This window comes from Armigeres subalbatus, chromosome 3 (genome assembly GCF_024139115.2).
Source record: "Armigeres subalbatus isolate Guangzhou_Male chromosome 3, GZ_Asu_2, whole genome shotgun sequence".
Lineage (NCBI taxonomy): Eukaryota > Metazoa > Arthropoda > Insecta > Diptera > Culicidae > Armigeres > Armigeres subalbatus.
This window is the reverse complement of record NC_085141.1, coordinates 407,467,548-407,484,665: the sequence shown is the minus strand read 5'-3', so window position 1 is coordinate 407,484,665 and position 17,118 is coordinate 407,467,548. Positions and strand designations below refer to the sequence as shown.

The 17,118-nt window shown below is 40.4% G+C and overlaps 1 protein-coding gene across 6 annotated transcripts in view; it reads left to right on the top strand.

Annotated features, from left to right (window-relative positions):
* LOC134224145 (calbindin-32) overlaps positions 1-17,118 on the top strand; it is a 310,480-nt gene that overhangs the window by 243,062 nt on the left and 50,300 nt on the right. For all 6 annotated transcript variants that reach the window (XM_062703408.1, XM_062703411.1, XM_062703406.1 and 3 more), the window contains 2 exons: positions 1,255-1,341; positions 1,623-1,679. In XM_062703408.1, coding sequence (XP_062559392.1) covers positions 1,255-1,341; positions 1,623-1,679 — 144 coding nt within the window. The remainder of the gene's footprint in view (positions 1-1,254; positions 1,342-1,622; positions 1,680-17,118) is intronic.

Below are 17,118 nucleotides of genomic sequence, written 5' to 3'. Positions count from 1 at the left end.
ATCTGTCCATTTATCGTAACTGAGTTGAGTAATATTACTCGCATTTAAATAGAAAGTTATCATGTTAGCAAGCATACATTCATCCATTCCTCGTTGCCTTTTAATGCGTTTATTTAAATGTGACAATTCGAAATCGTTTAGACATCCAATTTTCATGAATAATTCCCTCTCCGTCACCAAGAACCAACGAGGAAAAAATCATTCCCCTTTTTCGTACTTCCGTGAGGCGCTTTCGGAGGATGTATTTCCGTTTTGCCAATGTTTCATTCTCGGTTCTATTTGCGCCAACTGCCGTCGTTGGGAATTTCCCAGCCGAACCAATGCCAAGAAAATCGGATGTCCCATTTCTTCTCCGCTAAAAGCTGCATCAGCTGCAGCCACCATTCCAGTCACGTTTCAGATGAACATTTTTGTGTCCCTTGAAAATGATAGCGACGAAAGTCGCAGCTCGCCTACCGCACGTAGAGTTATGCGGGTGGCGGTGAACTGTAAGAATTTTGCCGGGTTTGAAACTCGCATTTGCACTGTTGGATAGACCACGATAGCAGTTGAGTTATAGGTCATAAATACGTTGTTTCTATGAATCACCTAGGCGATAATTGACCCTTATAGTTTTCGATACTTGTTCAATTGCTAATCTTAATAAGCTTAATGTATAGACACTCAACTCAGAATTTGATTATGTACATCTACTTTATTAGTTGAGACTGCTTACTATGTCAAAAAGTAGCAGCAGACTATTAGATCGTTAGCTCTCTACAACCTAGCAAAAGGACAAGAGTATAAGGCATATGCAGCCATATCCACACCCCATCAATAATTCTTTAAATTTTGTGTAAAAGTAGGTCATGTATAGAAAGCTTTAAGATTTGTATACAAGAAAAAGAAAGGTTTTTATAAAGCTATTGTATAAGAATCATGCATAATCTTATGCAATGATTTTATAGGGTTTTTGATGTTTGGTATATGTTAAAACTTTACACAAACTCTACATTTACATTCTTAAAATCTAATAAATCTGACATAGGTAATTTGATGCTACATTTGCCAAGCGAAATCCATCGCCATCATACTTCTGAACTTTGAGTAATCGCATTACTTCCAGTTAAATTGTTTGCTTCCCCTCAAAATCCAATTACAAAGGAAGATTAGGCAATTGTAATTAGGATGCTTGTCCCGTTGCTGTGCTCCGAACTAATCGTTTGTTCTAACTTCCGGTTTTCTCTTGCTGCACATACACACACACACAAACAGCTCGCCCAACTTCTGCCGATGGAGGAAAACTTTCTGCTACTGTTCCGATTCGACAACCCGCTGGAATCAAGCGTGGAATTCATGAAGGTGAGTAATTAGATTCAAATTCGATCTCTAAAGACCCTTGATTGGAAGCATCTCGTCGTTTCATAAAGCTTAAACGTTTTCTCTCAATCCGGAATTTTCTCTTTTATTGAGCATTCCTAGGTATTCGATTACTGCAATGATTGTGCCCGAAGGGGGGATTAGAAACCGAACTCCAATCATCCTCAATTGAAGCTTATATGGATGGAAAACTTTGCCTCTCGACTCATACTTTTCTTTTTTTATTTTCTCTTCTTCGCAAATTTCTCGGCATTGGATTGCAGATCTGGCGGGAATACGATTCGGACAACAGTGGTTACATCGAGGCAGATGAACTAAAGGTAATTGTCCAAAAAAACCGGTAAAACCAATCAAAGTCTCCCTGAAGGTGTTTGACGATGGGGAGGTGGAGCAGAGATTGTGGCGGATTTTAGGATACTTTCTACTTCATCACAGACTTTGTGAGGATTTTAAGTGATCTATTTAATGAAATTGAAACTTATGTGAGGGTTAAGATCTTAATATTATACCGAAAGCAGGAGTGAAATAAGAGTAGAAATTTGAAGGTGATGTGAATGAGCACAGCACAGCATTTAGCCACAGACTACGCTGCTGCCTTCATATGACCAATGAGGCTTTCTTAAAATGTTTAACGTAGGTAATAAATAGGGGAACGGCTGAGCACTTCATCCCATAGCTTCTATTTCCATCCCATCAAAAACAAAGCAATGAAAAGGAGTTTGGTTTGTTTCTTATTTTTGTGATGTTTTTCACCAGTGAGCACGCGTGTTAGCAAAAAAAAGCGACGAGATTGGTGCTATATTTCTTTGTTTTGCGATGAGATGAATATATGTTCAGTGAGATGGAAAATAGAACAGGTCACCTAGTTCTCCGGTAACCGTTCGCGAGAAAATTTTGCCCCGTTTACACCCTTTTACTTCCGGTAGATAACTCATTCATTTTGAGTGTGTCGATTACCTTCCGATTCCCTTAGTATTATTTAGGATAAGTTTAGTTTAGGTTGAAAAAAAAATTGTAGTTCCTGCATGATTCAGTTCAACCAGTGGGAAAATCATAACAGCAAGCGGATTGCTGACTAGAAATTGAAATGTTTTAATTGTGTACCAAATCAAATACCGCCAACGGGGGTGTCATTGGGCCAAAATGTGGTATGCTCCAAGTAAATGTTACAAAGCTTAAGTAGATAACATTGGAATCAAGTTTTAATTAGTTTGGTACAAGCTTGAATAACAAATTTACCGCTGTGTGGGGAAAACTCAAAGGTGCAGCCCAATCGGGTTGTACGCAAAGGTGACGTTGAACTACGTGGCAGTACTGGTGGTTTTAGTGATTCTCTGCTGAGATTCAGTGAGTTGAAAGCAGGCCAAGTTCTAGTTGGAATGTAGTGCTATGGAAGAAGAAGCTTGCGATGCATTTACGAGTTTGACTGATTCACCAAAACCGATTGCTAAACTGTTAGCAAGTGTTCAGTAGTAAATAATCATACATACATATTTTAACACACTGGAGTCAGCTTTTACGCGGAGGATATGGGCCGCGTAAATTAAAACAACGTAAAAAACCGCATAAATTCCAAAATATGTCTAAATGAATCGCGTTAATCCCGAAATTCTAGTGAAAAAAATTGCATAAAAAGCGATTCGTGTAAAAATAAAACGCGTAAAAAACGACTTCAGTGTACATCGGGAATGAAGCGTTGACTCTTCCTTGATCGAAAGGTCCAAGAAAATTGAAAATCCATCGAGAAACGACTGAGATATTAACGATCAAAGTCTATCATATTTTCGTGACGTTTTTCGATTTTTTGCAATCGTAAAGTGTACCCCAATATAGAAAAGACAGACGTAGTTCTACGTCAAAAAATAATGAATTATGAAAATTCTTCAAAGTTATATGTTATTTAAAATTGGCCCATTCTCACCCCGCACAGGGGTGACATTGGGCCAAATGAAATAATTCAGCGGTGACAATGGAACGATTCAATCGTTCATTCAAAATAATTGCCTACATTACGGCTCTTACCAACTATGTATGGCAAATCAACTGAAGGCTTGCCCAATCTCACCCTTTTTTGCGTGCATTGCTCGTTGCTACGTTGCTCGTTGCCGTCTGTTCCCCTACTAGTTTATTTGTGGACGCTGTAGCGCCCGTGGCAAGTGTTTTTTTTTTCAATCAAAATTTTCCACGGCTGTTGTCTGTGATTTTTTTCATCAAATGCTGTGTCTGGTTGTCTAAGATTGTCACTGGTTTTGTTTTATGCATCTGATAGAAAAAAAGAATTGAAGTGTCAAATATTTTATTTTTTGTGAGAATTTCCCCGCGTGCTGCGTCTGGTTGGCTAGTCACCGGACAGATAAACAGGGCTATTATATATATGATTAATAAAATTCTATAAAACAACAACAGATTATCGTAACATGATAACCAGGTATCCAGCGATCTAAAAACTAGTTATGTAATAGATTTGTGGGACACTACTGACAGTATTGTAATACCGGTTCATTCGAGCAAAAGCTCTACACTCAGATTCCAAGCGTTATCGTACAGTGACAATCAGGTCTTTGAGTGAGTTTTGTGATTTCCTAGACGTGGATTTTAATATCATTTCGAACCGTTTGAAGATTTCATCAAAATTCGTAACAGTTTCTGAGATATTAGGAGTTGAAACATTTTTCGTTTTTGGCCTAATCTTACCCCTAGGCCCAATGTCACCCTGAACGACGGTATGTATGAATGGCAGTGTTAATCAAACACGAGATAACTAGTCTAAGAGATGAATTGAGAAGATAATTAGCAAATAAAATTAGTTAAAAGGGATTACGATAAGCAGCTGTGAACATGGAACTGTAAGTCACTCGGATTCGTAGGATGACGTTGGCGTCGTGGCGCTATAGGAAGTTTGAAGAACTCACGCGACTTACACTAAAGCTGTGGCAACATCAAAGAACTGAGAATCGGCTTCGAAATGCAACGTGATTGGTTGTGCATGCTGAAGAACAAAGGCCGTTTCTTCAACTACAACATTTTCAACGATATTGAGAAGCGTTCTAGGTATGCACAGTAGAAACAGGCAATCGACGGTTGCCCATTGCGAGGCTAGAAAGTATTCGGTCTATTGCAGCTCCGGTGATCCATTTCAGACTGCCTGGTATTTGATGACCAGTCCGAGATCACTTTTACTAACAATAAGCCCCATAGCTACTATTATCAATTGGATAATAGATCCATAAACAAACTTCCAGATTCTTCAATCCAGCGTATTTAATTTTGAAAAGAAATTATAGTGTGACAAATTGAAACAATCTCACCAAATTTGTAGCACCAGCAACTATCTGGAATCCGGCTTCATAGAGCTGGAAGAGATTCGTCAACGCGTGATTAAATCGCAAACCGCGATCCTGTCAGCAACGCTTCATCCAATCCGTGGTGAATTCACTCTTTCTGAATTCCTCATTCGCTTCAAGCCCGCCGCCGCTGATATTTCATAGTGGATGTTCTCAGTCGGGATGGCGACAGCTTTCTTGACGTTCGGCTTCGGTAGTACAAATCTAAACGGTTAATACGTACACGCTGATCCAATGGGATGCGGTGAGCTCATGGAAGTTTTTGCAGCGTTCCAAGTGATGGCCACGCCGCGTCACCACTATGTTGTATTTCTTCTTATGAATTTCACTTTCACAAATCGTTTAATTTAAATTTGGCCCTTTGACTAAATTTAAAACGCTAGAATAACATTTGAAAAGGGCGTAACAGTCAAAATTTATACCTTTTGATTCTTTGCTATATATGTAGACAAGGAATCAAAAGGAATAAATTTTGGCTGTTACGCCCTTTTCAAATGTTGGTCTAGAACGAAATTTTAATTTTTTTCCGTGAATTTTTATTGAATTGATTTTATATTATGTACATTCAAAATGATTTTCACTTAAGACTTACATGAAAACATATGCGGATATTTTCCATCTAGTTTCGATTGTAGAAGATAAATGATTTGTTAGTCATGGTAGATATGTCTTTCAGATTGTGTTTCAGAAATCGCAGTTTTTAATTTTTTTTAGTTTGCCAGGCATGAAGAAATAATTTTCACATACAAAATGTATAACAATTTAGTATTTCCTTATAAATTCAACCTTTTTATAGAAGGTTCGGAGACCCATACTCTTATATACAGTTAACTCGACGAACCAAGCTATTGCCTGTTTGTCCTTGTATATGTGTTTGTGCATATGATGCATGCAAAGATTGTAGTCAAATTTTAATTCTCAATCGACTCCAATTGAGTGCAAGAAACAGCTGCTATGGACAGTATGAGCCGCTCACGCCATTACAGTCAATTTAGGATTACGAGAGGAAAATTAGTTTGATACTTATTATTATGAGATTATAAGAGGAATGCTCTGCATCTCCGTGAGTGCCACGACAAAGGAATCTTTAATTTGTTGAAAAAGTAATTCATGTGAAACCACCTTGGTAAGCGACTAAATATTTATTGTAAACAAAGTTATTTTGAAAACTCGAAGACGAAAACCGTGTTTCAAATCAATCCAACGTAAAACCATGTGCTTCGTTTAAAGTTTTCAAGAATCACGCCACGACATTGCCTCTTTGACAAAGTTGTACTGATCTAATTCATATCTGATAATATTTACACTCTGAGCCTGACGTCTTAAATATTGAGTCGGATCGGATCACTTTTGAAAAAAATGGTATAGAATAGTTGAAGATATTTTTCTTTTTCTGTTGGACATTTCTAACAAAAGAAGTATTTGAACCGGTGTTAGCGAAAGTGGTACATGTCACATTGAACAAATTTTCCAGGACGCATTTTTCCAAAAACTTCGAAAATAAAATTCAAAGTTGAAATTTTCTGCAACTAAACTGTACCAACGTTATGACTGATGTACCCTAAAGGTAGTAAAAAAGAAATATGCGAAGTTTCTTGACAAATACCATACTGAAAATCAAAATAGGGCTAACATCTGTTGCGCATACTCATAACCAGCATAAGACCAGAACAGTGTCATGAGTTCTATCCAAACGTTTCTTTACATTACTGAATAAAAAAAGTGTTACTTCCCATTTACATGCCACTAGAATGGATATATCGTCCTACTGGGTTAGACGCTGAGACAGAGAGATGTCACCAACATTCCAGAATATAACAAAAATCATGCTACTATTCTATCAGCTTATCTTATATTTGGTCGACGATGGATACAATTCGCTCAGAAACTGAGAAAGTTGTATATAAATAAAAATAAAAACAACTTTACCTTATAAATGTTGGCTTTAAACGCAGTATGAGAACAGAATAAGTAAGAGAACTCGTATACTATAGAAAGCGTTCAACAATAAAAATAAGCTCTAACTGTAAACTTTTATTACATTAACTAGTTCAATGCTATCCATTTGAGTTAAAAATAGCTTTATCCTTATATAATTTGATCATCATGCATAGTTTAGAAGCGAAGAAGTAGTTTTCTACCTGTGGAACTCTCATCAATAGTTCGGGTCTCAAAGAGGCTGAAGACCCTCCGTTTCATTCAATTCAAATCCAGCTGGATAGAAGATTATGAATGTGCATTTTAAGAAGCTTTCGGAAATCAGGGTTTTCGTTTTTCAAACGTGTGCATATAAGGACTTGCATAAGGGATAAGCTCCAAACCACCGATACATCACCCACACTCGACCACTAGAAAGTTTCTGTTATTTATTTATCAGACTAAGGCCGGAGTGGCCTGTGCTGCACATAAAAGTCTTCTCCATTCAGCTCGGTCCATGGCTGCACTTCGCCAACCACGTAGTCTGCGGAGGATCCGCAAATCGTCCTCCACCTAATCGATCCACCTTGCCCGCTGTGCACCTCGCCTTCTTGTTCCCGTCGGATCGTTGTTCTGGTTCTTGATTTTCACCGGATTACTGTGCGATATTCTGGCTACGTGCCCGGCCCACCGCAATCTTCTTTTCGCGGTATGTACGATGGATGGTTCTCCCAACAGCTGATGCAACTCGTGGTTCATTCGCCATCCGCCATCTGCACCCCACCATAGATGGTATGCAGCACTTTCCTTTCAAAAACTCCCAGTGCGCGTTGGTCCTCCACGAGCATCGTCCAGGTCTCGTGTCCGTAGAGAACTACCGGTCTTATAAGCGTTTTGTAGATAGTCAGTTTGGTACGGCGGCGAACTCTATTCGATCGGAGCGTCTTGCGGAGTCCAAAGTACGTACGATTTCCAGCCATTATGCGCCTCCCAATTTCTCTGCTGGTATCGTTATCGGCGGTCACCAGTGAGCCCAAGTACACGAATTCTTCAACCACCTCGATTTCGTCACCACCGATAGAAACTCGTGGTGGGTGGCTTACATTGACCTCTCTTGAATCTCTTCCTATCATGTACTTCGTCTTCCACGTGTTGAAGACTAGTCCAATCCATTTATTTTCAGTCTGATGTAGGCTTCCTCCATCCTCTCAAAGTTACGTGCCATGATATCAATGACGTCGGCGAAATCCAATAACTGGACGGACTTCGTGAAGATCGTACCACTCGTGTCAATCCCTGCCCTTCGTATTACTCCCTCCAAAGCGATGTTGAATAGCAGACACGAAAGACCATCACCTTGCCGTAACCCTCTGCGCGTTTCGAAGGGACTCGAGAATGCCTCTGAAACTCGAACTACGCACATCACCCGATCCATCGTCGCCTTGATCAACCGTATCAGTTTATCCGGAAATCCGTTTTCGTGCATTAGCTGCCACAGCTGGTCCCGATCGATTGTATCATATGCGGCTTTGAAGTCGATAAATAGATGATGTGTGGGCACGTTGTATTCGCGGCATTTCTGCAATACCTGACGTACAGCGAACACCTGGTCTGTGGTAGAGCGTTCACCCATAAATCTCGCCTGGTACTGCCCCACGAACTATCTTGTAATTGGCGTTAGTTGGCGGCATAACATTTGGGAGAGTACCTTGTAGGCGGCGTTCAGCAATATGATTGCGCGGTAGTTGCTACAATCCAGCTTATCGCCCCATTTTGTAGATGAGACACACGACACTTTCCATCGACTCCTGCGGCAGAACCTCATCATCCAAAACCTTGCTAATTACCCAGTGGAGCGCTCTAGCCAGTGCCTCACCACCGTGTTCAGACAGCTTTCCTGGTAGTTGGTCAACTCCAGGGGCTTTGTTGTTTTTCAGCCGGCCGATCTCCTCCTGGATTTCCTGGAGACTCGGAGCCGGAAGTCCTATGTCCCGCGCGCGTGCTCCTAGGTCCATTACCATACCTCCACCGTTGTCTGCCTCATCGCCATTCAGGTGCTCTTCGTAGTGCTTCCGCCACCTTTGAATCACCTCACACTCGTTTGTAAGAAGGTTTCTGTTTATGTCCTTACACATATCGGACTGTGGCACGTGGCATTTACGTGAACGGTTTAACTTCTCATAGAGCTTTTGTGCGTTATTAGAGCTGGTCCGTCTCTTCATCTCGATCGTCCTGCTGGCGCTTTTCCTCCGAAAAATCGAGTTTTGTCTATTCCGCGCCCGTTTGTATCGTGTCTTGTTCGCCCTCGTGCGGTGTTGCAGTAATCTCGCCCATGCTACATTCTTCTCCTCAACTAACTGCGCTCATTCGCCGTCGTATCAGTCGTGTCTCTGATTCGGAGCCACCGTGCCTAGTTCAGCGGTTGCGGTGCTTCCAATGGCGTATCGATTATCTCTCCAGTACTCTCCAAGAGAAGCTGTGCCTAGCTGCTCTTCTGTTGGGAGTGCCACTTCCAGCTGCTGCGCGTAGTCTTGGGCTAGTCTGTATCGTTACGTTTACTCCTACCTGCTAATGTGTCACACCAGCAGATTTATGTGAACATAAATTGAATGAACGAAATTGCCATTGTGATATATCTCAGAAGTTAAAAGTGCATATCTTCAGATTTAGTTGTCAAAAATCACTTTTCGTTATTCCTTACAAGATCTTTGCAAACAGAAGCCGGTGGTGTTAAAACACAAAATCGACAAAAATGGTTTATGTATCACTTTCGCTGGCACTGGCTCATTTGTCGACTAATAAGGGATTATGTAGTACAGTGGTGCTCAGCATTTTGTGTGTTTTTTTCCTAAATTTGCTTGTCACACGATAAAAATCAGCTTTTACCTTACATGTTAGTACTTGGACGGTAGCTTTCAAATATATCTATCAGCGGAGGATATTAACACGAATATTGGTGTTAAAATCATTCCATATGACTTGATCAAAGCAAAATTACCTTGCGGCCCGCGGGCCGCACTTTTGTTTTGCTTTGATTGTATCGTACGGAATGAATTTAACACAAATATCCGTTTTATTGCCCTCAGCAGATAGATATATTTGAAAGCTTTCAACCAAGTACTGATTTGTATAGTCAAAGCTCATTTTTATTGTGTGAGAAGTAAATTAAGGAAAAAAACGTCTAAAGTGCTGAGCACCACTGATGTAGTAGGCGTTGATAGAAAAAAAATAACATAATTTTTGAAAATAGCTTTATGATTTTGTTCTGCGGCGCAGCCAATTTTTATTGATAATACACGACCGTACGAGACAGTATGGTTTAAGTCTAAATTTGTTTCGATATTCCGCGGAATTCCGTTAAATTTCATTTTAAGCTAGTTTTTTCACGCGAAATTTTTGTAATTTTACGAAACGAAACGAAATCAAAATATCTGATTTCGCCATGCTCAAATTCCGCGAAATTCCGCGGAATTTCGTTTCGAACCACCTGAAACGAAATTTTTCGAAATACCGCATATGCTTAGTGAATATTATAAATCTGATTGAGATTTTCTATAATTTTTAGATGGCATCAGTTAGCTATATTGTTTAACAGTTAAACATGCATGTGGTAAAAAAAAACCCACATCTAAGACATCAAAGCGGTTTTTACTAAGCTACGGCATAAAGCCCCTCCATCTTCTCATATAGTTTGATAAGGATGTTGGGTGAAAAGTTATGAGTGATGGACTGTGAGAAGTAAGAAACAGAATGAAAGAAAATTTAATTCGAGAATTCCACTGTAAAGCACTAAATAATTTTATAATCAATTAAAAATTGTGATCTGGAATTTGGGACATGGAAAGTAACAAGTAAAGTGGGAGATGCGAGAAGTGAGAATATGAATTTAAAAATGAGAAGCGATACGCAAGCAGTAGAAAGTGCGAAATGAGATGTGATCATTGAAAAGTGAGAAGCATGTAGTTAAATGTAAGAAGTAATAAGCAAATATGTTTGGGAAATGAGAAGCGAAAAGTGAAAAGCATGAAAAGGAATATGGAATATGAAAATTTAAAATAAGATTTGAGGAGTGAGAAACGAGACGTGAGAGGTGAAAGATGGGAAGTATGGAGTGAAATTGTAGATTAGAGGAATGGAGAAGCAATGATAAAAGATTGATAAAATAAGGTTTAAAAAAACCGGGTCAAAAGGTCGAAAGGACAAAAGACCGAAAAGGCAAAAGGTCGACAGAAAAAAAGGCGAATAGACAGAAATTGGAGGTTTCATTCTATTAATCATAAGCTGTTCTTATATTTCATACAGACGCTATTCTTTAGAGTTTTTTTGTCTTTATTTAAGAGACTTGCAGCCCGAGGCTGGCTCGTCTCCGTTCTTTAGAGTTTACTTAACCCTGTAACACCCACATTTTAGTTTTCGTTCAAAACCACTATTTTGCTTTCTTAAACCGATCTGAACACAATTCAGGCAAAATATTTAAAATCGCGATTTCATCAATTTCACCTTTTTAGCATTTTGTTTTTCTAGTTTGGAATTAATTCTTAACCAGATTTGAACAAGCATTAAACTTTTTATTATTGCTCGACATCAAAAGCTTTTTGAGCTTGAACAATAAAATATTTAAAAAAAAAAATAAAAGTATCCGGCTTCAAGGCGGTCTTGGACGTTAGAGGGTCACTACATAGTTAACCGTTCGCAAATTACCTAACGCGAATTTGGGCAATTCCATACTTCTCACTACTTTATAGGGTAACGTAACGGTTTCTAATAATAAAAAACTCAAAGGTACAGCAACAATGACAATTCTGAAAAAAATCCTTCATTTTTATTTTTGCGCCAAACACTAAAGCAGTTAAACGATATTTTCCATTAAAGTGGCGTTCTCATCGATTTTGCTGTCGTCGGCGGAAAGTGAAATTTCTGGCTAGATTATTTGGTTTTGTTTCTGATAGTCATTGTGAATAAAATCGATATTTTCCGGGCTACAACTTTATACAAGAGAAGGTTTACACGCCAGTGTATTTACTGTGCGCGAGCCCGCGTGGCTTCAGCGTGTATTATTTCGACAGATCAAAGTGACATTTCGAAAAAATCAAATATTCATCTATTAGTTGCACTCACTGAATAAAAAAGAGCAGATTTTTTGCCAACTGTGTAGGACATCTCTGCCCTGCATAAAAGGTAAAATACCAAAGAAATAATACCAAAAACTAATATGCACAATACTTGAGCCATAACATACTCTGTTATTAAATTATATTTCAATACAATTAATTGCATATTATTCGGCAACTCGGCCGTACGAAAACCATTTTTTGCATAACCAAATGCATAATCAATTATTATTTGTTTGGTATTGAAATACCTAAGCATGTCATGCCTCAAGTATTCTGCATACAAGTTTGAGTTATTGATTTTTGGTATTTGACCTCTTCTTCTTCTTCTTCTTATTGGCATTACATCCCCACGCTGGGACAGAGCCGCCTCGCAGCTTAGTGTTCATTAAGCACTTCCACAGTTATTAACTGCGAGGTTTCTAAGCCAGTTTACCATTTTTGCATTCGTATATCATGAGGCTAACACGATGATACTTTTTATGCCCAGGGAAGTCGAAACAATTTCCAATCCGAAAATTGCCTAGACCGGCACCGGGAATCGAACCCAGCCACCCTCAGCATGGTCTTGCTTTGTAGCCGCGCGTCTTACCGCACGGCTAAGGAGAGCCCCATTTTACCTCTTATGCAAGGCTAACCTACTAGAAGAGCATAACAAAAATTGAACACAATTTTAACATATTGCGATATTTATAACTTATTTTGATACAATTTTGTTCTCAGTAGCCATTATCTTTCAAATGCTGTAACAGGATTATATCATAATATGATTTGAAAAATGCTTAACACAGAATTGCCCAATAGTAGGCAATTAAAATAGATGTAGTAAAGTCTCCCAGTCAAAGATATCACAACGCTGATATAATTTGAAAAGGTTGCCTTATTTGTAATGTTGTTAGTTTCATGTGCTCGAAAAATATTCTTGTTCAAACAAAAACAAAAAACTATGATTCTTGCTCACAATCTGGAGACCTATCACGACCTATCACGACCTGTAAAAATTCCAACTGCACAGAAACAATATATTTTGTATCTGATTCTGTTATAAATTTCTAACAAAATATGTTATTTTTATGATAAAATTGTAACAAAATTTGATAGTTTTTTGTTTTCAGTAGTGTAGTTTTTGATAGAAATTTAGATATTTTAACAACATCCTGCACCATGTTTCTAACAAATTTTGTTATAAAAATTTAGTGTAACATAATAACATAGGATGATATAATTTTGATATGACCTTCTAGTCGGGAATTCATACCAATTTCTGTAATCGAGGTCTTCGCTCCTGCTCGGGACGAAATTACTTTTCGATGAGACTCCACCATTTGGAAGCCACTGCATCGCGCGGGATAGCAACAGCTGACGTTTTTGTAATCAATCTGGTTCGTTGAGGTTGAATGACGACCACCGTCGCCGACGACCATGTGATGGTTTTCCGTTGGAAATGCTACCAGCGCTTTCGTGCTGTTGTGTCCGATCCGCTGTGTACGCTCTGCGTAAAATATTGTTCGAAATGAGGATTAGATCCAAATCCGTAAGTTGCTTGATTTTGATTTCCGTGCTTGTGATGCATGCACGGGATTGGTTGTTTTATTATTTCTAAACTGTTTGCCAATTTTCAATCTTTCGAGAAATGGCTGAGATATTAACGTTCAAAGTCTATCATATTTTCGTGACGGTCTCCGATTTTCGCAATCGCAAAACGTACCCCAATATAGAAAGAACCGACGTGATTCTACGTCAATAGATTTATTATATATGTGTATATTCACTTCAAAACAAATTATACTCCCATTAAAATGTATCGTCTTTTACACACCTAAAATTAAAATTATTACCATCATTAAAAGATGGCATGTTATTCCTAAAATGATATTTTTCGAATGATCATTTTGATGAAAATGAGTGAAGAACTTGTTTCAGGATTTGAAATTCTAGTGAATAAAGCCTAGCAACACTTCGATGAAAATTTAACAATATACCTCTGAAGAATGTTTTAACAAAAGGAAAATTCTAGAATGATATATTTTCAGGCAAAATACCAATAAATATAAATATGCGAAACTCGAAAGAACTACCCATGTTTAAAAGAAGGAAAAAAAATCAAAAATGAACTATTATCAGGTGAATATGCGAAACTCGAAAGCCCTATGATTAAAACAAGAAAAAATTTAACAAAGAAATATGAAATACAAATATACATGAAAGTGCAAAAAAATGGTTGATTAACACTCGACGTTTTGCCTATTTTTTTTTGTGATTTCGACTTTTGGTATGACTTTTGACCTTCGATCTTTTGACCTTCGATCTTTTGACCTTCGACTTTGTGATTTTGACCTTCGACGTTTTGTCCTATAACCGATATTGTTCTTTCGACCTTTCGGCCTTTTCTTTTTTTCTTCGATCTTCTATCCTTCGACCTTTTTAATCAGATTTTTTGTTCTGACCTTTCGACCTTTTGCCCTTTTTACCTTTGGACCTTCGACGTTTTGTCCCCAAGCAGCACAACTTGTTTCACTACTGAACATTTCACTGTGTTGCAACTATTCGGAAAGAAACAATCTTTGCGTATGTGCCATCAAACATAACTCTCTTGCAATCTAAAAAGCGCAAGAGGTGGAGCCTACGGAAACATGAAGACACACTCAACTTATCTGCAACAACAATTTAATTTAATTTAAACAAACAAATAAATTTTGAAAGACGCATTGAAGTTACATGATAAAAAAAAATATGCAACTTGATGATTTTGTTTCGTGTTTGCAACATAAAGTGCAGTACTCTTTGGTTGTATGTTTCCAAATGTCAAACACGTACTGCATTGCAATGTTAATGAAACATTGAGCACAACTCGAACGTTTTTGACATCTTGATGCAACTTTTTCGTGCTTTGATGTTTTTCCAATGCATTTAATGAAACTGAATAGAATTCATTTCATTTATTTAGTTAACATCTAAACAGATAACACTGAATCAACAATTTGACGCCACAATGCACGGTTCGAGGCCGCATCTCTCCATCCTCGGATACGCCCCACGCTCGCCAAGTCGTTCTGCACCTGGTCTGCCCATCTCGCTCGCTGCGCTCCACGCCGTCTCGTACCTGCCGGATCGGAAGCGAACACCATCTTTGCAGGGTTGCTGTCCGGCATTCTTGCAACATGTCCTGCCCATCGTACCCTTCCGGCTTTAGCTACCTTCTGGATACTGGGTTCGCCGTAGAGTTGGGCGAGCTCATGGTTCATTCTTCGCCGCCACACACCGTCTTCTTGCACACCACCAAAGATGGTTCTAAATCCCCGTCTCTCGAATACTTCGAGTGTTTGCAAGTCCTCCTCAAGCGTAGTCCATGTTTCATGTCCGTAGAGTACAACCGGTCTTATTGCCGTCTTGTACATGACACATTTGGTGCGGTGACGAATCTTTTTTGACCGTAGTTTCTTCTGGAGCCCGTAGTAGGCCCGACTTCCACAGATGATGCGCCTTCGTATTTCACGACTAACGTTGTTGTCAGCCGTTAGCAAGGATCCGAGGTAGACGAATTCCTCGACCACCTCGAAGGTATCCCCGTCTATCGTAACACTGCTTCCCAGGCGGGCCCTGTCGCGCTCGGTTCCGCCCACAAGCATGTACTTTGTCTTTGACGCATTCACCACCAGTCCAACTTTTGTTGCTTCACGTTTCAGGCGGGTGTACAGTTCTGCCACCTTTGCAAATGTTCGGCCGACAATGTCCATGTCATCCGCGTAGCAAATAAATTGACTGGATCTGTTGAAAATCGTACCCCGGCTGTTACACCCGGCTCTCCGCATAACACCTTCTAGCGCAATGTTGAACAACAGGCACGAAAGTCCATCACCTTGTCTTAGTCCCCGGCGCGATTCGAACGAACTGGAGTGTTCGCCCGAAATCTTCACACAGTTTTGCACACCATCCACCGTTGCTTTGATCAGTCTGGTAAGCTTCCCAGGGAAGCTGTTCTCGTCCATAATTTTCCATAGCTCTACGCGGTCTATACTGTCGTATGCCGCCTTGAAATCAACGAACAGATGGTGCGTTGGGACCTGGTATTCACGGCATTTTGAAGGATTTGCCGTACAGTAAAGATCTGGTCCGTTGTCGAGCGGCCGTCAACGAAGCCGGCTTGATAACTTCCCACAAACTCGTTCACTAATGGTGACAGACGACGGAAGATGATCTGGGATATCACTTTGTAGGCGGCATTAAGGATGGTGATCGCTCGAAAGTTCTCACACTCCAGTTTGTCGCCTTTCTTGTAAATGGGGCAAATAACCCCTTCCTTCCACTCCTCCGGTAGCTGTTCGGTTTCCCAGATTCTGACTATCAGTTTGTGCAGGCAAGTGGCCAGCTTTTCCGGGCCCATCTTGATGAGCTCAGCTCCGATACCATCCTTACCAGCGGCTTTGTTGGTCTTTAGCTGTTGAATGGCATCCTTAACTTCCCTCAAGGTGGGGGCTGGTTGGCTTCCATCGTCCGCTGAACTGACGTAGTCATCTCTTCCGCTGCCTTGACTTTCACTGCCTGTACTCTCAGCGCCATTCAGATGTTCCTCGTAGTGCTGCTTCCACCTTTCGATCACCACACGTTCGTCCGTCAAGATGCTCCCATCCTTATCCCGGCACATTTCGGCTCGCGGCACGAAGCCTTTGCGGGATGCGTTGAGCTTCTGGTAGAACTTGCGTGTTTCTTGAGAACGGCACAGCTGTTCCATCTCCTCGCACTCCGCTTCTTCCAGGCGGCGTTTCTTCTCCTGAAAAGGCGGGTCTGCTGTCTCCGCTTCCGTCTATAACGTTCCACGTTCTGCCGGGTACCTTGCTGCAGCGCGACCGCCCGCGCTGCGTCCTTCTCCTCCAGAATCTGTTTGCACTCTTCGTCGAACCAATCGTTCCGTCGACTTCGACCCATATACCCGACGTTGTTCTCCGCTGCGTCGTTAATGGCTGCTTTAACTGTATTCCAGCAGTCCTCAAGAGGGGCCCCATCGAGCTCACCCTCTTCCGGCAACGCTGCCTCGAGATGCTGCGCGTATGCAGTGGCGACATCAGGTTGCTTCAGTCGCTCTAGGTCGTACCGTGGCGGTCGTCGGTACCGAACATTGTTGATGACGGATAGTTTTGGGCGCAGTTTAACCATCACCAGATAGTGGTCAGAGTCGATGTTAGCGCCACGATATGTCCTAACGTCGATAATGTCGGAGAAGTGCCGTCCATCAATCAGAACGTGGTCGATTTGTGATTCTGTCTGCAGTGGTGATCTCCAGGTGTACCGATACGGGAGGCTGTGTTGGAAGTAGGTGCTGCGAATGGCCATATTCTTGGAGGCGGCGAAATCAATTAGTCGTAGGCCGTTTTCGTTCGTCAGCCGGT